The 25,245-nt window shown below is 42.5% G+C and overlaps 1 protein-coding gene across 1 annotated transcript in view; it reads left to right on the top strand.

Moving 5' to 3' along the window:
- PDZRN3 (PDZ domain containing ring finger 3) overlaps positions 1-24,494 on the top strand; it is a 116,463-nt gene extending 91,969 nt beyond the window's left edge. The window contains exons 4-10 of the mRNA XM_049776829.1: positions 13,384-13,613; positions 14,589-14,676; positions 18,251-18,346; positions 19,212-19,274; positions 20,080-20,178; positions 21,546-21,662; positions 22,946-24,494. Of these exons, the coding sequence (XP_049632786.1) occupies positions 13,384-13,613; positions 14,589-14,676; positions 18,251-18,346; positions 19,212-19,274; positions 20,080-20,178; positions 21,546-21,662; positions 22,946-24,373 (2,121 nt within the window). The 3' untranslated portion in view covers positions 24,374-24,494. The remainder of the gene's footprint in view (positions 1-13,383; positions 13,614-14,588; positions 14,677-18,250; positions 18,347-19,211; positions 19,275-20,079; positions 20,179-21,545; positions 21,663-22,945) is intronic.
- The last annotated feature ends 751 nt before the right edge of the window (positions 24,495-25,245 follow it).

Below are 25,245 nucleotides of genomic sequence, written 5' to 3'. Positions count from 1 at the left end.
AATGTTGCTGCTTTTGTCAGAGCTGAGTAATGTGGAGATGATTTTAGCTACACACACACACACACACACACACACACACACACACACACACAACCACTGTCAGGAAATATTGCTGCTTTTGTCAAAGCTGAGTAATCTCTGTTTAGCCATTTTAGCTGACCCAGCTCAAGACAGTGTCTCTGACCTCTGCTGCATGGGTGGGACCTCAGTGGACTAACTAGGCTTTCAGGTGCTCAGCAGTAGCCTTTTCTAGATGTCACTTCTGGCTTGATTGTGGCTCTAAGAGAGCTCTGTCATTCTATTGGACATTAGATTAGAAAGATCCTGGTGCAGCACGCAAAGCTCTGACCCTGTGCTAACTGGGAAACCAGGTATCAGACTATAAAGGTGAAACCACAGCTTCTAAGTCTAGAACAAGAGCCTTGCTAGGAATTTTATGTAAGCCCCTAACAACTGGGTACCCTGTGGTTCCAGAATGAGCAGTGCACTCCCCAAATTGACACATTCACTTACAGCCCGGGCTAAACTGCTTTTCAGACTTTTAAAAAATATATATATTTGGTTTTTGGGCCACACCCTGTGACGCTCAGGGTTACTCCTGGCTATGCATTCAGAAATTGCTCCTGGCTTGGGGACCATATGGGACACCAGGGATCAAACCAAGGACCGTCCTGGATCAGCAGTATGCAAGGCAAACACCCTACCACTGTGCTATCACTCCACCCCTAAAATTAATTTTTAAAATCGAAGCACTGTGGTTAAGAAGAGTCATTGTTGGGTTTCTCTCACAGATATATACCACCCTTCACCAATGCAATTTTCCCACCATTAGTGTCCCCCATTTGCCTCCCCTCTGGCCCTCTGCCTGTCTTTGAATCAGGCATTCTGTTTCTCTTTCTCACTATCATTGTCATGGTAGTTGTCAGTGCAGTTAGTGTTCTAATTGTACTCACTGCTCTTTGTGACAAGAGTTGGTTGGACAAGACATGGGTTGGTCCTCCCAACCCTCATCTCTATTGTATATTATTACCATACTGTCTTCTGTTCTTCTTATATCCAACAAATGAATGAGACTATGTCTATCCCTCTCCCTCTAACTCATTTCATTCAGCATAATAATCCCCATGTCCATCCATGTATAGGCAAATTTCATAACTTCATTTTTTATAATGGCTGTATGGTATTCCATTATGTAGTTATGCCACACCTGGTTGTTTCCAAATTCTGACTATTGTAAATAGTGCTGTGGTGAACATAGGAGTGCAGAGGACATTTTTGTATTGTGTTTTTGTGTTCCTAGGATGTGTTTTGTGTGTGTGTGTGTGTGTGTGTGTGTGTGTTCCTAGAAGTTATATTGAGTGCTCAATTTCCAGTATTTTGAGGAATCTCCATATTGTTTTCCAGAAAGGATGGACATCATGGCATTCTTACCAGCAGTGAATAAGAATCCCTTTCTCCCTGTATTTACATCAATACTTGTTCTTGTTGTTTTTTTGTTTTGTTTTGTTTTTGTTTTTTTTTGTGATGTGTGCCAGTTTCTGTCATGTAAGATGGTATCTTATTGTTGTTTTTATTTCCATCTCCGATGATTAGCGATTAGGAACATTTTTTTCATGTGCCTTTTGGCCACTTGAATTTATTCTTTGAGGATGTTTCTGTTTATATATGTTCATATGTTCTCCCCATTTTTGGATAGGGTCACATATTTTTCTAGTAAAGTTCGATCAATGCCGTGTATGTCTTAGATATTAGCCCCTTATCAGATGGATATTGGGTGAATAGTTTCTCCCATTCTGTGGGTGGTCGTTCTATCCTAGTCACTAGTTTGTTTGTTTGTTTGTTTGTTTTTGAGGTACAGAAGTTTGTGAGTCTAATGCCATCCTCTTTGTTTTTCTTTGCTTTTACTTACTTGGTCCAGTGGTATTTCACCCATGAAGATGCCGTTAGATTCAATGCATAGAGTATTCTGCCTATGTTTTCCTCTATATACCTCACTATTTCAAGTCTGATTTTAAGTCTTTAATTTATTTTTAGTTGTCCTATTGCATGGTGTTAAAAACAAGACTGAGTCTTGCACACAGTCCTTGCATCCTGGGACCAGATTTTGATTCCTGGCATTGCATATGGTCCCCTGAGCCTGACAGGAGCGGCTTCCAAGCAGAGAGCCAGGAGTAACCCCTGAGTGCTGCCAGATGTGGCCCAAAAATAAATAAATAAATAAATAAACAAATAAAAAGAGGACTGAGTTCAATTTTTTTGCATTACTTGTCCAGTTTTCTTAGCACCACTTGCTGAAGAGCTTTGTTCCACTTTGTATTTTTTACTCCTTTATCAAAAATTAATTATTTATAAACCTGTATGTCTATCTCCAGATATTCATGTATATTGATCTAAGGATCTGTCTTTATTCCAGTACTATGCAGTTTTAATGACAACTGCATTTTATAGTACAGTTTAAAGTTGGGAAAAGTGATTTCTCCCATCATATTTTTTGTCTAGGATAGCTTTAGATATTTGTGACATTTATTCATATGAATTTCTGAAGCATCTGATCCACTTCTTTCAAGAATGACATGGGTGTTTTTATAGGAATTACATTAAATCTGTACAGTGCTTTAGGAAGTATTGACATTTTGAATAGGAGTGGTGAGAGAGGACAGCCTTGTCTTGTGCCAGAATTTAGAGGGAAGGCTTTCAGTTTTTCTCCATTGAGGATAATATTTGCCACTGGCTTGTGGTAGATGGCCTTCACTATATTGAGAAAGGTTCCCTCCATTCCCATCTTGCTGAGAGTTTTGATCAAGAATGGGTGTTGGACCTTATCAAATGCTTTCTCTGCATCTATTGATATGATCATGTGGTTTTTATTTTTCTTGTTATTGATGTTGTGTATTATGTTGATAGATTTACGGATGTTAAACCAGCCTTGCATTCCTGGGATGAAACCTACTTGATCGTAGTGGATGATCTTCTTAACGAGGCATTGAATCCTATTTGCCAGGATTTTGTTGAGGATCTTTGCATCTGCATTCATCAGTGATATTGGTCTGTAATTTTCTTTTTTGGTAGCGTCTCTGTCTGGTTTAGGTATCAAGGTGATGTTGGCTTCATAAAAGCTATTTGGAAGTGTTTCTGTTTGTTCAATTTCATGAAAGAGTCTTGCCAAGATTGGCAGTAGTTCCTCTTGGAAAGTTTGATAGAATTCATTAGTGAATCCATCTGGACCTGGGCTTTTGTTTTTCGGCAGACATTTGATTACTGTTTTAATTTCATCAATGGTGATGGGGTTGTTTAGATATGATACATCCTCTTCCTTCAACCGTGGAAGATTATAAGAGTCCAAGAATTTATCCATTTCTTCCAGGTTCTCATTTTTAGTGGCGTAGAGTTTTTCAAAGTAGTTTCTGATTACCCTTTGAATCTCTGTCATATCAGTAGTGATCTCTCCTTTTTCATTCCTGATACGAGTTATCAAGTTTCTCTCTCTCTCTTTCTTTGTTAGGTTTGCCAGTGGTCTATCAATCTTGTTTATTTTTTCAAAGAACCAACTTCTGCTTTCGTTGATCTTTCGGATTGTTTTTTGAGTTTCCACTTCGTTGATTTCTGCTCTCAGCTTTGTTATTTCCTTCTGTCTTCCTATTCTTGGGTCCTTTTGTTGAGCATTTTCTAGTTCTATTAGCTGTGTCATTAAGCTACTCAGGTAAGCTCCTTCTTCCTTCCTGATGTGTGCTTGCAAAGCTATAAATTTTCCTCTCAGTACTGCTTTTGCTGTGTCCCATAAGTTCTGAGAGTTTGTGTCTTTATTGTCATTTGTTTCCAGGAACCTTTTGATTTCCTCCTTGATTTCATCTCGGACCCACTGGTTATTGAGCATGAGGCTGTTTAACTTCCAGGTGTTAAAGTGTTTCTTCTGAGTCCCTTTGGAGTTCACAAATAATTTCAGAGCCTTGTGGTCAGCGAAGGTAGTCTGCAAAATTTCTATCCTCTTGATCTTATGGAGGTATGTTTTATGTGCCAGCATGTAGTCTATCCTGGAGAATGTCCCATGTACATTGGAGAAGAATGTGTATCCAGGTTTCTGGGGATGGAGTGTCCTATATATATCCACTAGGCCTCTTTCTTCCATTTCTCTCCTCAGGTCTAGTATATTCTTGTTGGGTTTCAGTCTGGTTGACCTATCCAGTGTTGACAAAGCCGTGTTAAGGTCCCCCACAATTATTGTGTTGTTGTTGATATTATTTTTCAGATTTGTCAACAGTTGTATTAAATATTTTGCTGGCCCCTCATTCGGTGCATATATGTTTAGGAGAGTGAATTCTTCCTGCTCTACGTACCCCTTGATTAATATAAAATGTCCGTCTTTGTCCCTTACAACCTTCCTGAGTATAAAGTTTGCATTATCTGATATTAGTATGGCCACTCCAGCTTTTTTATGGGTGTTGTTTGCTTGGATAACTTTTCTCCAGCCTTTTATTTTGAGTCTATATTTGTTCTGACTATTCAGGTGCGTTTCTTGTAGGCAGCAGAAGGTTGGATTGAGTTTTTTGATCCATTTAGCCACTCTGTGTCTCTTAACTGGTGCATTTAGTCCATTGACGTTGAGAGAAAGAATTGTCCTGGGATTTAACGCCATCTTTATTTCAAAATTTGGTGTGTCTTTTGGGTAGTCTTGTCTTAGATTAGGTCTTTCAGTTTTTCTCTTAAGACTGGTTTTGTGTCTGTGAAGTTTCTGAGCTGTTTTTTGTCTGTGAAACCATGTATTCTTCCATCAAACCGGAAAGTGAGTTTTGCTGGGTATAGTATTCTGGGTGAAGCATTCATTTCATTCAGTCTTGTCACAATATCCCACCACTGCTTTCTGGCATTGAGCGTTTCTGGTGACAGGTCTGCTGTAAATCTCAGGGAAGCTTGCTTGAACATGATTTCCCCTTTTGATCTTGCTGTTTTCAGAATTCTGTCTCTATCTGTGGGATTTGTCATTGTGACTAGGATGTGTCTTGGGGTGGTTTTTCTGGGGTCTCTTTTGGTTGGTACTCTTCGGGCATGCAGGATTTGATCACATATATTCTTTAGCTCTGGAAGTTTCTCTTTAATGATGTTCTTGACCATTGATTCTTCCTGGAAATTTTCTTCCTGGGTCTCTGGGACTCCAATGATTCTTAAGTTGTTTCTGTTGATCTTATCATAGACTTCTATTTTCGTCTGTTCCCATTCTTTGACTAATTTTTCCATTGTCTGCTCATTTGCTTTAAGTTTTTTGTCCAATCTCTCCTGCTGTATGGAATTGTTATGTATCTCATCTTCCACAGCACCAAGTCTATTCTCAGCTTCTGATACCCTGTCCCAGAGCTTATCCATTTTGTCATTCACTTCGTTTACTGACTTTTTCAGTCCTGTTAGTTGACATGTTATTTCAGTATGGAGTTTTGTCATTTCTGCCTTCATATTTTCTTGGTTCTTATTAGTGTTCTGTTCAACTCGATCCATGGTTTCTTGGAGTCTGTTGAGCACCTTCCATATTGCTAGTCTAAAGTCCTTATCTGAGAGGTTGATTAGTTGTTCAGTCATTATCTGGTCCTCAGAATTGTCATCTTCATTCTCTATGTCTGATGCTGGCCTGCGTTGTTTCCCCATTGTCACACTTGTATTGTGGGTTTTTCTACGTGTTGTAGTGGTATTCATTGTCTATATGATGTAGGCAGCACACTCCTCTGGCTCCTCCCTTTCTGGATGGGCTGACTTGCCTCTAAGGGAGGGGAGTCCTCCGTGGATGAAGCCTCACACTGGGTCAAATCTTAGGCCCAAGCATGCAACAGAGAAGACAGTCCAGAGAGAAATGTTTGCTTCTGTGATATAGCGCCGTTCTTAGTGTGATTTTTCCTTCTTGTTGCAATGGAGTTCTTTCCTTAGAAAGAGTGCACGGCCGCGTAGCGAGCGGAGCGGCCGTGCTCCTCTGAGCCTCTTTTTGCCCCACTCGCAAGAGTTTCACGCAAGAGGACAGTAGACAGACATAGACAGGTCACACTCACAGTCTTTCACAGCTGAGCCCCACTGGGCTGGTGTACTTTTGCGGATTTTCCCCGCCTGGTGTCACACACAGGGAGCCAGCTTTTGCCGACATTTTAATGATGTTTACCCTCTTTCTCTCTGAGCAGGGTATATGTCTCCATTTCAGTTTGTCATCTTTTATTTCTTGAAGTACTGTTTTGTAGTTTTCTTTGTATAGCTCTTTCGTTGCTTTAGTTACATTGACTCCAAGTTACTTGATTTTCTGAGGCACACTTGTGAATGGGTTTGCGTTTTTAATACCTTTTTCTTCTCTTTCATTATTTGTGTATAGAAAAGTCATAAATGTTTGCATATTAACTTTATACGCTGCCTCTTTACTGTACATGTCTATTGTTTTTAGTGTTTTATGATTTTCTAGATACAGTATCATGTCATCTGCACACAACAGCTTCACTTTTTCCTTTCCTATATGGATGTTTTTTATGTGTTTTTCTTGCCTAATTGCAATGTTAAATAGTTCCAGTACTTTGAATAGACATGATAAGAGGGGGAAACCTTATCTTCTGCCAGATTTTAGAAGAAAGGCTTTTAGTTTTTCCCCATTGAGTATAATGTTTGAAGTAAGTTTATGATAAATGGGTTTGTGGCAGTATTGAAAAAAGTTCCTTCAATTCCCATTTTATTGAGATATTTTTAATCATGAATATGTTTTGGTCTTTGTCAAATGCTTCCTCAGTGTCTATTGTTATGATTATATATTTTCCTTTTTTTTTTTTTTTTTTTTTTTTTTTTGGTGTTTGGGTCACACCTGGCAGCACTCAGGGTTTACTCCTGGCTCTATGCTCCAATATCGCCCCTGGCAGACACAGGGGACCATATGGGATGCTGGGATTCAAACTACCATGCTTCAGCACGAAAGGCAAATGCCTTACCTTCATGCTATCTCTCTGGCCCCTGTTTTTCTTTTATTGATATGGTGTATTATATTGATTGACTTGTGTATGTTAAACCAGCCCTGCAATGAATACTGCTTGTTCATGGTTAAATATGCTTCTTGATGAATGTTGGATTCAATTTGCTAGTATTTTGTTGAGTATCTTTGCATCCATGTTCATCAAGGATTGGGTCTATAGTTTTCTTTCTTTCTTTCTTTCTTTCTTTCTTTCTTTCTTTCTTTCTTTCTTTCTTTCTTTCTTTCTTTCTTTCTTTCTTTCTTTCTTTCTTTCTTTCTTTCTTTCTTTCTTTCTTTCTTCCTTCCTTCCTTCCTTCCTTCCTTCCTTTTTTCTTTTCTTTTGTTTTTCTTTCCTTTTCTGTAGTGTCATTGTCTACTTTTGTATCAGGGTGAGGTTGGCTTCATAGAAGCTGTTTGGGAATGTTTCTTTTTCTGTTTCTTCAGTTTCCTGGAAGAGCTTTAAGAGGACTGGAAGTCCTCTTTAAAGTTTTGAAAGATTTCAGTAGTGAATCCATTTAGACCAGGGCTTTTGTTTGAGGGAAGTCCTTTGATAACCTTTCAATTTCCTCAATAGTGATAGGTCTGTTAGGTCTGTTCAGGTATTCCAGATCATCTTGGAAAGTTGTAGGAGTCCAAAGAGTTATTAATTTCTTCCATGTTTTCTTCATTTTTGACATAGAGATTCTCAAAGTAATCTCTTATTATCCTTTGAATTTCTGTGGTGTCTGTAGTGGCCATCCCCTTTTCATTTTTGATTCTCTTTATTTAGTTTTTCTCTGCATTTCTTTGTGAGTCTTGCTGATGTATCATCAATCTTGTTGTTTATTTTTTTCAAAGAATCAGCTGTTGCTTTAATTGATCTTTTGGATTGTCTTTTTGGTGCCCAGTCATTTATATTTAAGTTTTATTATTTTCTTCTGCATGCTTACTTTCATCTCATTTTGTTTGTCATTTTCTAAATTTTCTTATCTGTGAAATTAAATGATTTATGTAAGCCTTTTATTCCTTTTCTGATGAATGCTTGTAAAGCTATAAATTTCCTTCTTAATGCCGCTTTTGTTGTTCCCACAAATTCTGACAATTTGTGTCTTTATTCTCAATTTTTCCAGGAATCTGTTGATTTCTTCTTTGATTTTATCTCTGACCATTGTTTGTTCAATATGAACTGTTTTATTTCCAGATTTTTAAGTTATGTCTTCATGTCTGCCTGTAATTTACCTCCATTTTCAGTGCTTTATGCTTTAAGAAGAAAGCAGGAAAAAATTATTCTCTTGATTTTGTGGAGATGTTTTATTGCCAGCATGTATCTACCTTGGAGAAAGCCCCATATGCATTGGAGAGAATGTGTATTGTTTACTTGGGATTAAAAGCTCTATATATATTTGCTAAGCAACTCTTCTGTTTCTTCCTTTGGAGTCAGTATATCTTTGCTAAGTGTTAGCCTGGTTGACCTATCTAGGGATGACAAGTCAGTGTTAAGTCTCCCAGTATTATTGTTTTTCTACTGATGTCTTCAAGTTTATCAACAGTTGTTTAGAAGTGTGATTTCTTCTTGGTGAATACATCCCTTGATTTGCAAGAAATGCTTACTAAGAAGTGTCTCATAACTTTTTAATCCTAAAGTCTGTGTCATCATTTAATAGTATGACCACCCCAGCCTTTTTCATGGAGTTATTTGCTTGAATGATTGTGCTCCAGTCTTAGACTTTGAGTCTATGTTTGCTCTTACTGTTCAGATGTGTTTCTTTTATATAGCAAGATGTTGGATTCATTTTTTGTTTTGCCATTTAGTGTCTCTTGATTGGTGTATTTAATCCATTGATGTTGAAAGTGGATTTTCATTGGATTAGGTGTCATTGTTTTGTAGGAGTTTGGTATGTTTGTTGGGTCTGCTTTATCTTAAAGTACACCCTTTGTTTTTTCTTTTACGGTTGGTTTTGAGCCTGTAAATTTTCATTTATCTGTGAAGCAGTTTCAAATCTGAATGTAAGTCTAGCTGGATTGAAGTACTCTTGGTGAAGCACTCATTTTATTGAGTTGTCACTATATCTCACCAATGCCTTGGATCTTGAGAGTTGCTTGTGATAGATTTGCTGTAAATCTCTCTCTCTCTTTCTCTCTCTCTCTCTCTCCTCTCTCTCTCTCTCTCTCTCTCTCTCTCTCTCTCTCTCTCTCTTGACTCGGGGAACCATAGGGGATGCCAGGATTCGAACCACTGTCCTTCAGCATGCAAGGCAAATGCCCTACCTCCATGCCATCTCTCTGGACCCTGTTGTAAATCTTAAGGATGGTTCTTTATGTGCAATTTCTTTTTTGATCTCACTGCCTTCAGCATTCTATCCCTATCATTGTGGTTATGATGGGCCTTGGGTTACTTTTATTTGCATCTCTTAGCTGATACTCTTTGGGTATTCAGGATGTGGTTGTATGCACTATTTAGTTCTGAAGTTTCTTTGCAATGTAGTCCTTGACTGTTTATTTTTCATGGAGACTTTCATGGGTCTCTAGGACTACAATGATTGTTATTGTTCTTATTCTTATTCTGTTGAATTTATCCCAGACTTCTACTTTCATTTATTCACATTCTTTGAGGACTTTTTTCCATCATCTGGTCATTTATTTTATGACTCTTTTTCAACATCTTCTGTTTTAATGAGGTATTATGCAGCTCATCCTCCAGCTCACTGATTCTGTCCTTAACAGTTCTGCTGGTGAGATCTTCAAATGAGCTTTTCATTTTGCCTACCAAGCTTTCAACCCTGTAGTTTACTTTGAAGTTTTTTTTTTAATTTCTGCTTTCATATCTTCTTGAGTCTTGGTTGTGATTCATTCAGATTGTTAGTTCCATGCTTTCTTTGAGTTCTTTGAACATCCTCCATATTTTTTCTCTAAAGTCCTCTGAGAGGCTATGTTGTTGATCGGTATATGTTGGGTCTTCAGAGCTACCATCTTCATTCTCTAAGAATGTTGGAGGTCTGTATTATTTCCCCCATTGTCATGCTTGCAGTGAGATGATTTTTTTTGTGCCATGTTGGGGTTCATAGACTAGGAGAAGTGTGTTGCCTGGGAACTCCTCTGACTCTGTTTCTTAAGATGGGGATGACTTTCCTGGCCTGTGATAGGGTCCTGGGTGCCAGAAGGCTGAAGATTTTCCCTGTTGTCCCTCAGGCTGTTTTTTCTTCTCTATCATTATTTGTATATAATAGGGTCTTGGATTTTTGTGTATTGATTTTGTAGCCTCCCACTTTGCTATACAAATATATTATTTCTAAAATGCCTTACTGGTAGAATCTTTATGATTTTCTAAATATAGTATCATGTCATCTGCAAATAGTGAGAATTTGACTTCTTGCATTCCTATTGGATACCATTAATATCTTTATCTTGCCTGATTGCCATGGCAAATATTATTGAATTGAAGATGCATGGTATTCAGCCTTGTCTTGTACAAGATTTTAGAAGAAAGGCTTTCAGTTTTTCCCCATTAAGTATAGTATTTGCCAATGGCTTGTAAATGGCCTTGACTATATTGGAAAAGTTCCTTTCAGTCCCATCTTGCTGATCATTTTTATTATGAACAAATGTTGCCCTTATCAAATGCTTTTCTGCACCAATTATAAGATCATATGATTTTTTCCTTTTATTGTTAGGTTGTACTATGTTGATTGACTTGGCATATTTTAAACCGTCCTTGCATCTCTAGAATGAATCTTACTTGGCCATGGTGTGTGACCTTCTTGATGAGATGTTGGATCCTATTTGATTGTATTTTGTTGAGGATATTTGCGTCTGTGTTTATCAAATATATTGGCCTATAATTCTCTTTTTTGTGGCATCTCTGTCTGCTTTGGATATCAAGGTGATGTTAGCTTTATAAAAACTATTTTGAGTGTTTCAATTTCTTCAGTTTCCTGAAAGAGCCTGAAAAATTTTGGAAGAATATACTAGTGAGTCCATCTGGATCTGGGCTTTTGTCTTGGGAAGTTTTTTGATTATCATTTCAATTTCCTCAATAGAGATAATTCTGTTCAAATATTTAAGATCATCTTGGTTTAATCTTGGGAGGTTATAGGAGTTTAATATTTTATTAATTTCTTCTAGGTTCTCTTGTTTTGTGGTGTAGAGTTTCTCGAAATAATCTCTAATTACCCTTTGAATTTCTGTAGTGTCTGTAGTAACCTCCCCTTTTTTATTTCTAATTCAGTTTATTAAGTTTCTCACACAAAGTTTTGCTAATAGTTTATCGCTCCTCTGTTTTTGTCCTTTTGGGTGGTGGTGCTCACCTGCTCCTCAATCAAGGGGTTCCTGCTGCTGTGGCGGAAGCTCAACTTCCACCCAAGTTTTTGTCTTTTAGAATGGAGGGATACTCGCCTGCTCATCGCTTAGGGGTGTCAACCTGCCTGAGCTGGGCCTCTCCAGTTTTTGTTCTTTTGGATATGTGAGGTTTCTTACCTGCTCATCACTCTAGGGGTTCCTGCTGCTTTGGAGGAGACTGGGCCTCCACCCTGTTTTTATGTTCTTTTGAGCAAATGGGGCATATTTTCCAGACTTTATTCTTTTATTGGGGGGTACACCTGGCAGTGGTCATGGGTTACTCCTGGCTATCTGATCTGAAATAGCTCCTGGCAGGCACGGGGGACCATATGGGACACCAGAATTCTAACCAACCACCTTAGGTCCTGGGTCGGCTGCTTGCAAGGCAAACGCTGCTGTGCTATCTCTCCGGTCCCTTCCAGACTTTTTGAAAAAGAGCAAGAATTTGGTTTTTGTTTGTTTATTTTGGGGTCAAACCCAGCAGTGCTCTGGAGTTACTTCTGGCTCTGTGCTCAGAAATCACTCCTGGTAGGCACAGGGATGCTGGGATTCAAACAATCATCCATCCTGGATTGGCTGCTTGCAAAACAAACGTCTTACTACTGTGCTGTCTCTCTGATCCCAAGAATTTGGTTTTAAAGGACTTTCTGAGACAGAAAGTTGGCTCAGAACTGGAATACATGCTGACAGGGACTGTTCTGTGTGAACAGTTCTGAAGAAGGAGCACTGTGATGATTGAGAGAGCAAGGCGATTATAAGGACAAAAGTATGGGGGAAAAGAGAGAGATATAAAAGCATGGGGTAAAGTGGCTCACTCAGGACTGAGGCCTGAGTGTCCTCCAAGTCTAGTATTTATTGTTTAGAACCTGTAAATATTAAGTCACTAACCTGCTTAGGCAGCACTGGGCAGAACAGATATCTGCCACCATGCCACAGGTGACAGAGTAGGATGGAAGACCTGAGGGCCAGCTCAACCTCTGCATGGTGGTTGCCACCACTGCCCTACTTGGGTGTCACTGGGCAGAGCAGGTATCTGGAGGCTACCACAGACCACTTAAATAAAAAATACCCAAAACTTCAGCATCCCAACCCACCTATACAAAGAATAATGGGTAAACTAAGGAAGGTGCCAGCAGCTAGAGATATGGAGAGAAATTCTAATAGATTCCTAGTTCTCCAAAACTTATGAATTTCATAAATGAGGACCTAAAATCAGCACAAAAAGGAACCTGTTACACTAGAAGTCCAGGGGAGGTATGGGATGCATGCTGGGAACAAGGGTGGAGGGAGGACAACACTGGTGGTGGGAATGGCCCTAATTCATTATCATTATGTATCTTAAATATAACTTTGAAAGACTTGTAATTTACATTGGTCACAATAGAAATTTAAGAAAAAGAACCTGTAAATATTGGAAGAAAGGCAAACATTAATAATTGCCTATCTATGCTAGGCTTTGACATATCAAAAGTGCCTGGGCCAGCTAATGCAAAAGTCCCTGTAATGTTTTTTGGGGGGGGAAATACCAGATGACCTACACCAATAGAACATTCCTGTAATTAGTAATTAAGGGTACTTCAACTCTCTGTTTTGGTTTCTCACTTCAGACTAACTCATTGTATTTATTTCCTAGATGTCTGTAAATCCACCAAATGCTCTAGGCTCTGAGTTCCATTGCCAGTACTGAGAGGTCCCCTGAATACATTTAGGGACCCCTGGTGTCCCCAATACTAGTGGCCCAGAGTTATGCTGTATCACCAACCTCATAACTAAGTATCTAGATCCAGAGCTGGGCCAGCTCCTGCTAGGAGTAGCCATTGGGTACCTGAGTGCTCTTGGGACAAAAGGCAACTTTGTGTCACTTCATGGAAAACTATGATCACTAGACATAAACTGGAAAGAGATGTACCACAAACACAGACAGACCTGCTGTGCTTTCCCAACAATATTAGCAGATAATTAGCAGGCTCCCAGCTGCAAACTTATTTTATTCCAGATCTTATACCTCCAACCCCAGGCCTTGGCAGGAGTGGGGGAAGTTCTGCCCCTATGTGACTATATCCTATAGTTCCTGCTGAAGAGTTAACCTTCTTCTAATGTCTCCATAGGTGAATGGCAAAGATTTGTCCAGAGCCACTCATGACCAAGCCGTGGAGGCCTTTAAGACAGCTCAGGAGCCTATTGTGGTACAAGTGCTGAGGAGAACTCCACGTGCCAGGATGTTCCCACCAGTGGAACAGCAACTGGTGGACACAGGCACACAGACGGACATTACCTTTCTGCACAGCTTGGCCCTCTGCAAGGTGCCTGGCCTGGAATCCTACCTCCTGCCAGATGAGTAAGTGGCAGTGGCTACGTAGGTTTGGTTTTCTCCCACCAACATGGAAAGATTGATGTCTGTGATCTCCCTGCAAGCTGCCCGTTTCCACACTGCTGTTCATAGAGCCCAACAATGAACTGCTTTCTTAGAACCCCAGAGCAGCTCCTCAGATTCCAGTCTAGAACAAAATCATGCACCATGTGGTAAAAATGGTTTCAGCCAGAATGTAAGTCACTAGCAGTGGCCACAGACAGGCAGATGTTATATTCATGACTAGAGGGAATGGGGGCTACTCCAGCAGCCACAGGAAGGGAAAACTGGGAGCAGAGGCCTCTTTCTGGGATCCTGTTTCACATTGGGGTCCATGCAAGAGTCACCATAGTCTCCTGCCAAGTGCCACCACAGTCAGTTCTGTCTGCAGACATGGTCTGATTCACCTGATGTTGCCCATGACTGAGAGGTTCTCATGGACAACACCAAAGCTCAGTCTTATGTCCAGGGTGCCCATTAGCCACCTCACTTTCTAAATTGTGTCCTCTGTGAAATGGGGGTGATTATGTCCCCCACCTCCTGGGATTGTCCCAATTGACTGAATTGTACCAAAGCTTCTGAGTATATATGGGATGCACCCAAGGAAGTGTCTCCTAATCCAGTGACTGATGTCATTTAGAACAAAAGGCAGAGATATTTTCTGAGGAACCACTGGCTTGAGAAATTCCCAGTAAAACCACCTGGTTGCATGGATCTCTGAGCTCTGAAGGTGTGTGCTATCCCACTCTGCTCCACAGAGCTAATGTTCTCTGATCCAACTCTCCTCTGAGTTTCCCCCTCACCACCCTTGCATCAAAGAGATTCCCAGGGCCATCCAGCTTCAACCTGCTTGTGGGACTGGTTGACATCACTGGGTGACATCAGCCACACAGTCTTGTGGATAGGTGACATGTTATGCACACTGCGCATCAGAGCTGGCCCTGACTGCTCTCTCTGTTTTAGGCATCCCTCAGCACATGAGTACTATGACCCTAACGACTATCTTGGGGGCCTGCAGCAGGAGCTGGACAGGGAGGATCTGGAGCTTGAGGTAGGACTGGTTCACCACTAAATGGAGGAGGGAATGGACTCTGTGTTGTTGTAAGGCATGTAGGGTTCTTCTCCCACAGCTCCGAATATCTTCCCATGGCAGAATTATGGGTGGGTGTCATCTGCTTCACAGGAGAGAAGGGTGTGCATTTATTCAATTTGCCAGCACAATTATTTGAAGAGGCTATGCTCTTAAGTCATCTATTATAAGTTTAGTATTAATTACTATGTTGGGTTTATTACTAGGATTTTAGTTTTATTTCATTTATTTGTGTTTCCTACTTTTTACAGTTTTTAGTAGAGAGTGAATTTAAATGACTTAACAACTGCATTTTTACTTCTTAGAATTGTAGACCTATTTGAGGTCTTCATAATTCTATCTTAATGTTTTATTTTATTATATATTTTAAATGCCATTTGGATTTTTATTGCAGTTTCATTAAATTTACATGTTGTTTGTGGTAAATGGATATTGTAAATATCTTAATTCTGTCCACCATTCATGTGCATGAATTCTCCTTTTCTTTATGTCCTATATTTTTGTCATATCAGTCTCTCTCCCAGTTTAAGGTGATGCCTAAATATTTCTTTGACATTGGCAGTATTTGTCTACTCTGCCCCTCAGTCCCAGTGTTCTCCTCTCTCGTGTTCCTAGCCAGCTCCTCCTAAAGGAAATCCTCTTCTTTTCCTCCTCCCTTGGCTATGTGCCCCCTGACAGGCCCACTCTCCAGAGAGTGGGACAGGACTATAGTGGTATAAGACTCTCAGCCTCTATCTGAGATATACAGGAGCACCCCAGCTGGTCTCACTATACCCTGTTAGCTATCAAGGATCAATTTCCATTCCACCTCTTCATGCGTTCAGGACTGAGGATGGATAATCCCCCCAGCTGATGATTGGGAAAGAATGGGTTCACTGCTCATGGGGGAGATGGCTTTCTTCTTTGTGTTATCCTTCCCCATCTCTGGAATGGTGGTGTCCCTGAAGCTTTTCTCCTCAATAATCATTGCTCTATGAATTCTCCAACAACAGTTGGCCTACAGGGTTCCATCTGTCAGACAGTTCAGGAACAGCATCAGGTGAGGTTTCAAAAGCCCCTGTCCTGCTCCTCCTGCTGCCACAATCTTTGTTCAAGGCTGTTTTCATAACCTGTGCAACCTGTACTGAGCAGCAGGTGAGCCTATATCTCTGCCCTCAGCCTCCTATTCAGTTTCTGCCCAACTCTTGATAATTTCCAGGTTATTGCATACCCCCATACACTCAAAGACAGAGCATCTCTTGCACTGCTCCTCCGAGATCTAGAATCTTTGCTTTTCATCTATTCTCAGTGCCAGGTGCTTCTTGCTAGGTTGTACCTATTACAGGCACAACCACCACTAAGCTGAAGCGAGCTCTTTTAGGGATTTTTAGCTTCAGATCTACAAGCCCTTGAAGATCCAGTGATACTGTTTATTCCATGGCCAGCTGGAATGCACTTTGTTGGGTGCACTCAGGTACCTCCAACCCATTTAGAATGGGCACTTCTCACATGGGAGGCAGCTCTATGACAAAAGATACTCTGCTCCTGTTGGTTGGGCTCCACAGCATGGCTATACCATCAGTGGAGCCAGGATATAAGACCCTGGGCCTACAGGGACATGGGATGAAAGTCAGCTATTTCACACCTACACAGCTCTGTAATGCAGGTAGGCACTACTCTGCATGCTCTGTCATCCTATCAAAATCGCCTACTACTAACACCTGCTTCTACAGATTACACTACCTCTGGCTTCCACTCCAAGACACAACACCATTACCATCGCACATGGGCAGTGAGACATATAGTCTCATCTTTCCTTGATCAGCAGTATCATGTACAATTGCTGCAAAGTTTTCATACACGCTTCTCAATGTGCTTCTCGGTCACAGTGCTGATCCAGACAGACCCAGAACTAAATCTATGGCCTGTAATAATGGTGACACTTTCTAAAGATAAAGCCTTCTGATAGCCAGCTAGGCAGAAATTCAATCTGTGCAATTGCTTTTGGTTACGTCCATAGTCCTTTCCCACTCCTACTGCCATCTCAATTCTTGCCCTCTGCTCTACTATATAGGGCCTGTGTCAGAGCCATGTTTCCTTCCTGATCTCCGACTTTGTGGCTGGGTCCATATCACAGCTTTATTTGAATAGGGAACCAACACTCTTCTGGATGCATGCTCACCCCAAGAACAGCAGCCATACAAAGCACTGAGAACTCAGAGATGACCTGGGTCTGTGGAGTGTGCTGTGGTGGAATGATCAGGGTTTTTCAAGTGTGTTCTGCCAGCCCAACTCAGTTCTTGAAATAAATTATGTTTGTGGGCCAGAGCTACAGCAACAGAGAGTGCTTGTCTTGCATGCATTCAACCCAAATTTGATCCCCAGCACTCCATATGGCCCCCCAAGCCTGCCAGGAGTGATCCCTGAGCACTGCCAGGTGTGGCACAAAAACAACAACAAAATTTTTAATGTCAGGAATATTTTCTGTACTTTTAAAAGTATAACTAGATGGTTAGTTGATTAATGTGTTCATGTTCTGGGGTAAATGCTTTCCACTTTGGAGGAGCTGGAGGATAAATGCACTCAAAAGCTCTTCTGTGACTTTCCTGCAAAATCATTGAAGCACCAGTCTTCACTGGCCTCCCAGGGCACCTTTCTCTGGCAGTAGTACATCCACTAGCCTACTGTGCCGCCACTGAAATGGTGACATAGACCTTCTCATGCTGCAGTGAGACCAAGTGCAAACCACAGATTCTGGGTCTCTGACCCACCTCAGTCCCTGAACACAGGACTTTGGCAGGACCTTTGTACCTGCTGTTTCTCTGACACTTTGCCGTTTTCTGAGGAGGTTCTAGAAGTTTCTACTGTGTCCTTGCCCCAGAGTACAGGCCTCTGAGTCACCTCAGAGCCCTCTGCTTGGCAAACAAGGCTTGCACTTCACTCTCCAGCTCAGAGTTTGCAACAGTAATACTCATGGTGCCCCTAAGTGTGGCCCGCATTGTCTTTGTCTCCCTGTGTGTGGTACCAGCAGCTTGAGCTAATTTTTCAGTGGCCAGTATCAGTACCCCTCGGGACAGGAGATTAGCACATAGCACACTCCTTTCTTGCATGGGTTTCCATGCCATCTGCTTGTATGGTGTGACACGCAGCAACCCCAATATGAATTGTGTGACACGCAGTAACTCCAATATGAATTGAGTTAAGGTGCCACACTGGAAATATTTCTCTGAAATATGGCTAGATGGTTTATGTTATGGTAATAGTTGTCTTAATAGCAGATATTGAAAAAGTGCCTTTCACAAACTACCCCAGAAGTTTTGATGCTTAGTGAAATATGGGTAATTTTTCTTCAGGGGAATCAATAAAATAACTATTTTCAAAATGACTTTCTATTGAAATGCCTTGGGCCTCAGGCCCATAATCACTCTATTGTCTAGTGAGTTGTACATTCTCTACTGTCAGATGCAGACAAGTCTAGTCCATCATGGAAAACACCATATCAAAGGAGCTGTGCCCTTCCTGCTACAGGCTCATGGGAACATGTTTTTCTGTGCAGGAGGTGGACCTCTACCGGGTCAGTAGCCAGGACAAATTGGGCCTCACTGTGTGCTACCGGACAGATGAAGATGATATTGGCATCTATATCAGCGAGGTAAGAGAGCCCAGAGAGCAAACTGGTCACTGAGCAGGATGTGTTCAGGGCTAGAGAAGGGGCCTCACAGAATTAGCCCTGCTAAACAATGGTCTGACTTACACATTCTGATGACCAGTGATCCTCTTGGATAAGTCAGGCCCAGAGTTGGTAGCTTATGAACTGGAATCATCCTTCTCATAGATTTCTCTGGAGAGAGTAATTTTTCACCAAGCTTCCCTTCCTCGCCAGCTTCCCCCCTCTAGCTAAAGGAAGTCTCTGAAAAGATACAGTATCACCTCCACATCCCAGCTTATTGCTTCAGCAATATAGATCCCTTTACAGCCACAGATACAGATGCTGTTGTGTCCTGCAGCACTCAGCCCCCATCCCTACTCACCCATCAGGGTGGACTCCTTAGAAGTTTGCATTGTTGCTTTCTCCCTTGTTCCTCTTGGTGGTTCCGTTGCAGTTTAGTTCATCTAAGCGTAGAATGTTCATTCCTGTTCCTTAAGCCACATTTATCTGTGCCTCCCATCCTTCAAAGCACAAAAATCCAACAGTTGGAAAAAACAGTTCAGTCTTAAGAGACAAACCATAAAAGATCTATAGCTATCAGGCTTGCCCCATTTTACTGAGTTTTAGGGGAATCTTCCAGAATTTATCTTCCAGAATTCCCTCTTAACCTTTGATAGTCAAGACAGGGCTGCCCTCTGCTCTCTCTGTGTGATTCCAGGATGAGAACTAACAGGCTCTGTTCCTGTCTCCTGACCAGATAGCTAGCTTCCTGTCATTTCTGTGCAGAACCACATGCAGGGTGAGAGGCACAGCCAGATGCAGTGCAGGCTTTGTTTCTGTGACAATACTTAGGTGTTCTGTTTTTCAGATTGATCCCAACAGCATTGCTGCCAAGGATGGGCGCATCCGCGAAGGAGACCGTATCATCCAGGTTTGTAGGCCCAGAGAGCAAACTGATAACTGGGGAGGATATGTTGAGGGCTAGAGAAGAATTAGCCCAGCCAAACAATAGTCTGACTCACACATTCTGATGACCAGTGATCTTCTTGGGTAAGTCAGGCCCAGATTTGGCAACTTATGAACTGGAATCACCTTTCTCATAGATTTCTCTGGAGAGGGTAATTTTCTACCAACTGTTTGAGCTTTGTCTTAATATCACTGGCAAAGTTATCCATATTGAGAAAGGTTTGTTACCTGAGGACATAGCATATAATGGACCATCTTTCTTACCTTGAACTTTGTGATTCTTTCAAATCCAAATGAGAGTTTCTGTGGCTTTCATCATATAGACATGGAGGGTCTGAGGCACTATATATACAGCCTAGTGCTTCTTTTCCACTTACATTGTTAATCCTGCTCTGTCCTTGAATAAACACTGAGTTCTGGCCACCTGCTTCTGCAGTTAGCCCTGGATATCCAGCTGAAAAAGTCTTTAGCCCCTTCTCAGGGGCACGGCTGAAACTCTCCCCATCCCTCAAATGCTAGGCAGTGCTAAAGAAAGTGTATTCCTTCTCAACCATAATACCTCATCTGGTTGTGGTTGCCCCTTCACTGCCATGCCCTACTTCTGTTCCATAAGCCTTAATGTCACTATTGCTGATGTTTGGACCCCACACCTCCCTGAGACTGTGCCAGCATCTCCTAGAAATCCCTCTAGTACCTCATAGCCCTGTTCCTGTGAGGGTAGGAGCTAGAGGCTTGACTGTACTCTGATGCTGTGGTGGTCTGTTCCACAGATTAATGGGATTGAGGTGCAAAATCATGAAGAAGCTGTTGCTCTCCTCACCAGTGAGAAAAAGAACTTTTCCCTGCTGATCGCAAGGCCTGAACTACAGGTGGGTATATCTCCTGCACTTGAGCTGGTCCCTGTTTTTCAGACCTAAGCCCAGTCCCTGCTAGACATGCCTGGAGCTACTCTGGACTAGAAACAAATTACACTATGAACAAGGAAGTCTGATGGTCACTTAAGTCAGTACTGGCTCCCTCAGAAAATAGGGTGGTTGGTGCTCACATAGATTGATGTATCAACACAGGTGTACTAATGACAGAGAATTAGAGAGTGGACAGACAACCAGGGACATGATTGCTGAATTCTGGCCTTATTGTGAACTTTTCTGAATCTGCATGTTTATAAAATCATCACAGGGCCTATCACCCCACTACCAAATAACACCTCATCGACCACAGGAAAAAAGGCAAGCCATTCCAGATCTGTCTCTGACACCATGCACAGGCAGAACCACCAGACAGACAGACAGACAGACACACACACACACACACACACACACAAACACACACACACACAAACATTAAATATATGTGTCCACATGTGTACACAGACAGTCACGCACTCACAACATGCACTCTGACACACCACATAGATGATGCACAGACATGTGTATACCAGATAGGCATGCACTCACACTACATACACACAAACTGAGAAACATATCAGGAGTAGCCACCCTTATGGCTGTGTACTCTGATGACACTAGGGACCCCCTGTAAATGTAGACCCATAGGGAGAGCATTCTTTCAGGTGAGTCTCCCCATAGTCTGCAGTCCTTGGATTAGTTTAGGACTTGTTAGCCACCGGCCATGCAGGCAGGATGATAGGCCATAAGATAGGGAGCCCAAATAAAAAGCACTTGAGCAGGAAAGATATGTGGATCCCCACATAGCCTGACTCACAGGGAATCAGTGGCCTTCTTAGGGCCAGACCTTTGTGAATTGAATCATTTGGTTCTTTTTATTCTTTTTTTTTTTTGCTTTATTAATTTATTTTTTATATAAAAAAATCTTCACCAGTGCAACATTCCCATCACCAATGTCCCAAGTGTCATTGGAGGGAGGGTGGGGTGAGTCATTCAGTTTCATTATTATTGAAGTAGCAATACACAAGCCATGGCCTGCTGGGCTTGAGTTCAGTCTGCTGAGATGCAACAACAATCTGATTGAGCTGCAGATTCCAGACACACATCCCACACCCTTTCAGCCTACTCTTTATGGGCATGAAGCAAAGGACTAAAGGTCTTGCCCTACCCTACAATCACCCAAGAGTGTCTTCTCACCCACATTCTGGCAGATATTTCCAACTTCCAGGCGAAAATGTGTTACTAGGGCTTCCCAGAGTAGTAGAGTGGGGAGGATTGTGGGATGTGGTTAACTTCCCAGAGGTCCTCATGCTGCTGCTTCTCTCAAGCTTGAAGAGGGCTGGCTGGACGAGGACAGGAATGACTTTCTAGATGACCTGCACCTTGACATGCTGGAGGAGCAGCACCAACAAGCAATGCAGTTTACAGCCAGCCTGCTCCAACAGGTACCACCCTGCCAGAACCTAACAATTATCATAATCTCAACTCTGATCCTGACCAGAACCCTATCACAACCTCATCCTAACACCAACATGAATCCCAACTCCAACCCTAACCCAAACACACTAACCCCAACTTTAACAACAACCCTAACACTAATCCCAACTCAAATTTTAACCCTACTCCCAACCAAGTCCACCCTTAACTAAACCAAAAACAAACTCCACTCTCACCCTAACATGAAACCTAGCATCAGTCCCAACCCCAGCCTCATCCTAACTTTAAACCTAACTTCAAATACAATCATGACCCATTCCCAGTACTAACTCAAACCACAACCCTCATCTTAATCCCAAAGTAAACACTAACACTCACCCCAACCACAAATCCAGACACACAACTGAATTTAAACCCAACCCCAACACTTAACCCCAACACTAACATTACCAAAACTAACACCATCCCTAAAACCCTGATCTTCAGCTAGCCCAACCCAATCTTAACCTCACCATATCATTAATACAAAATATAGTCTTACCCCAACCTACTCCTAACCTTCACCCTAACTCTAACCACAACTCCATTCCTAACCCTAAATCTAATCCAAACCCAACCCTAATCTCAATCTCAACACCACTACTAACCTAAACCCCAACCTTCACCCTAACTCCCCAACTCCATCTTAACCCTAGTCTCAACCCCAATACCAAACCCAAACCTAACCCAAACCCTAATCCTAACCTCAACCCCAACCCACCCCAATCTTAAACCTAAACCTAACCCTAATAATGACCAACCCTAACCTAATTTTTACCCATCCTAGGTAAGCATCCTGGGGGGACAGAATACTTTAGACAATGCCAGAGCTAAAGCAGTGTCCTCACCAACCCACTAATAATCAGAGGATGGGCTTCAGAGTGGAATCCTAGGCAGGGCTGAGGGCACCAGTACTGATCAGAGAAACTGATCCTCAGAACATTGTGGGCTAGCTGCACCTGCAGCTGCTTTACCAGTGAAAATCTGTAGATGAGCCCCAAAGAGTTAGAGAGCTCACTCTGAGCCATGACCCATGTCCATGCTACATAAAGGTGGCTTCACTCATTCATGGTTGGGGGGATTGTTTTTGTTTGATTTTTGGACCACACCCAATTGTGCTCAGGGTCCTACTACTGACTGCTTCTCTACTTGGGGAACCATAGAGAATGTTGAATTTCAAAGCTGGGTCAGCTGCATGCAAGCTGACCTTACCCCTGTACTATTACTTAATGTCTTTTATCTTTCTGTTCAGAAGAAGCATGAGGAAGATGGGGGAACTACCGACACAGCCACCATCCTGTCTACACAGCATGAAAAGGACAGTGGTGTGGGGCGCACTGATGAGAGCACACGGAATGACGAGAGCTCAGAGCCAGAGAACCAAGGAGATGAAACAACTGCTGCCTCCAAGCTGACATGCAGCCAGGATACACTGGGCAGTGGCGACCTGCCCCTGAGCACTGAGTCCTTCGGATCAGCTGAAGGTGCGGACCCTGATGACCTGGGCATCCCTCCTGCTGATTGTGAGCACTTCCGCCAGCTCCTAGAGCTCAAGTGTGGCCGACTGTGTCCCGGCAGCCCTTCTGATGGTCCTGCAGATGTAGATGCTGGCAAGAGTGACCCCGAAAGCGTGGACCGTGAGCTGGAACTGCTCAATGCCGAGCTGCGCAGCATCGAGCTGGAGTGCCTGAGTATCGTGCATGCACACCGGGCACAACAGGCCCATGATGCCTGGGCTCTGCAGCACAGCGGGCCCCGCACCTCCAGTACCGAGCACCGGCCGACCCTGGCCGACATCTCCGAGCTGCCCGAGAAGTCTGATAAGGACAGCTCGAGTGCCTACAACACAGGTGAGAGCTGCCGAAGCACCCCACTCACCCTGGAGACGTCACCAGATGGTTCACTGTGCCGCACCGCCAGTGGGCCCTGTATGCAGGCCATGCTTGCCATTACTGAGGACTCTGAAGGGGATGGCCCCACAGCCAAGGAGCCAGACTCTGGCCAACTCATGGATGGTAGGGACCGGCATCCCCGTGCCTGCAGCCCTTTGCCTAGTGGCCAGCTAGGTACTTCTGGGCCACACTCGCCCTACAAGCATGCACACATCCCAGCACATGCGCAGCACTATCAGAGCTACATGCAGCTCATCCAGCAGAAGTCGGCTGTGGAGTATGCACACAGCCAGATGAGCCTGGTGAGCTTGTGCAAGGACATGGCCACAAGACCCAGGGAGCCTCGGCTGGAGTGGAAGGTGAAGGTGCGCAGCGATGGCTCACGCTACATTACCAAGCGACCAGTGAGGGACCGGCTGCTCCGCGAGCGTGCACTCCGTATCCGTGAAGAACGTAGCGGTGTTACCACGGATGATGACGCGGCCAGTGAGCTGAAGCTGGGCCGCTACTGGAGCAAGGAAGAGCGCAAGCAGCACGTGGCACGAGCACGAGAGCAGAGGCGTAGGCGCGAACTGCTGCAGCAGAGCCGTGTGCACTGCCTGCAAGAGCATGGGGACGAGCGCCGGGAGAGCAGCATCCTGGAGCTGAGCCACAAGAAGATGATGAGGAGAAGAAACAAGAAGATCTTCGACAACTGGATGACTATCCAGGAACTGCTGACCCATGGCACCAAGTCTCCTGATGGCACCCGTTTGCACAGCGCCTTCCTGTCAGTGACCACCGTGTGATCTGCCTTTCATGTGCGCAGGGTGCCCATGGGGCTGGAGACCTGCCTCATTCAGTGTAGCAGGTGTTTGTAGAAGATGTGTGCATCCAGGTATTGAAAAAGCAGCTGTGTGTTCAGTGGTGTGCATGCACATTTGCATGCAGACATGTGTACATGCATGCACATAGCGTGCAGACGTACATACTGGGCCTAGCTGCCAGGCAGCCAAGCAGCTCTTTTCAAATAGAAATTGTACTTTTTTACTTGTTGCTTTTTACATGAAGTGATAAAATTTCAACAAGATCTTTTATTAAGCATATTTCCACAGATAGTTGTTTAAAAGTATATTCATATAAAAACTTAAACATGCTTTTTTTTTCCAGAACACAAATATAACTGTCAGTATGTATTTTTAATTGAACTTATTTTATAATGTTATTTTGCCTAATGTGTTTTATGAATGACCATTAATATTTTAGGTCAATGCTTCCAATTTAAACCACCAAGCAGTATAGCTAACTGTGTGATAATCATAAACAAACTAGCAGTGTTTAGAGTTGGAATACACGTTAAAACATTATCCTGGTTAAAGTTCCAGAAAGAACGTGTAAAGGTTTTAACAGAAAGCAGAATTTGGTGCAGCTTAGTGGATTTGTTAAGCATCTTTGCAAAACTGCCTCTCGAGGGGATCTGCATGCCCAGGCACAGCTGCAGATGGAGACAGTTTGTGGAATTTAAAGACTGATTGTAGTAAATCTTGGCTTTGTAGATTGGAGGGAGACATTCATAAGAAAGTTCACAACATCACAATCCTTAGAAACATTAAGTAAAATGGCTTTAAAGTAAATTATTATTTTCTATTTGATGTTTTCAAATGACTCCTCATTTTGCAGT

The sequence above is a fragment of the Suncus etruscus genome, chromosome 7 (genome assembly GCF_024139225.1).
Source record: "Suncus etruscus isolate mSunEtr1 chromosome 7, mSunEtr1.pri.cur, whole genome shotgun sequence".
NCBI lineage: Eukaryota > Metazoa > Chordata > Mammalia > Eulipotyphla > Soricidae > Suncus > Suncus etruscus.
Note: the sequence above shows the minus strand (reverse complement) of the source record. Positions and strands in the feature narration are given on the sequence as shown.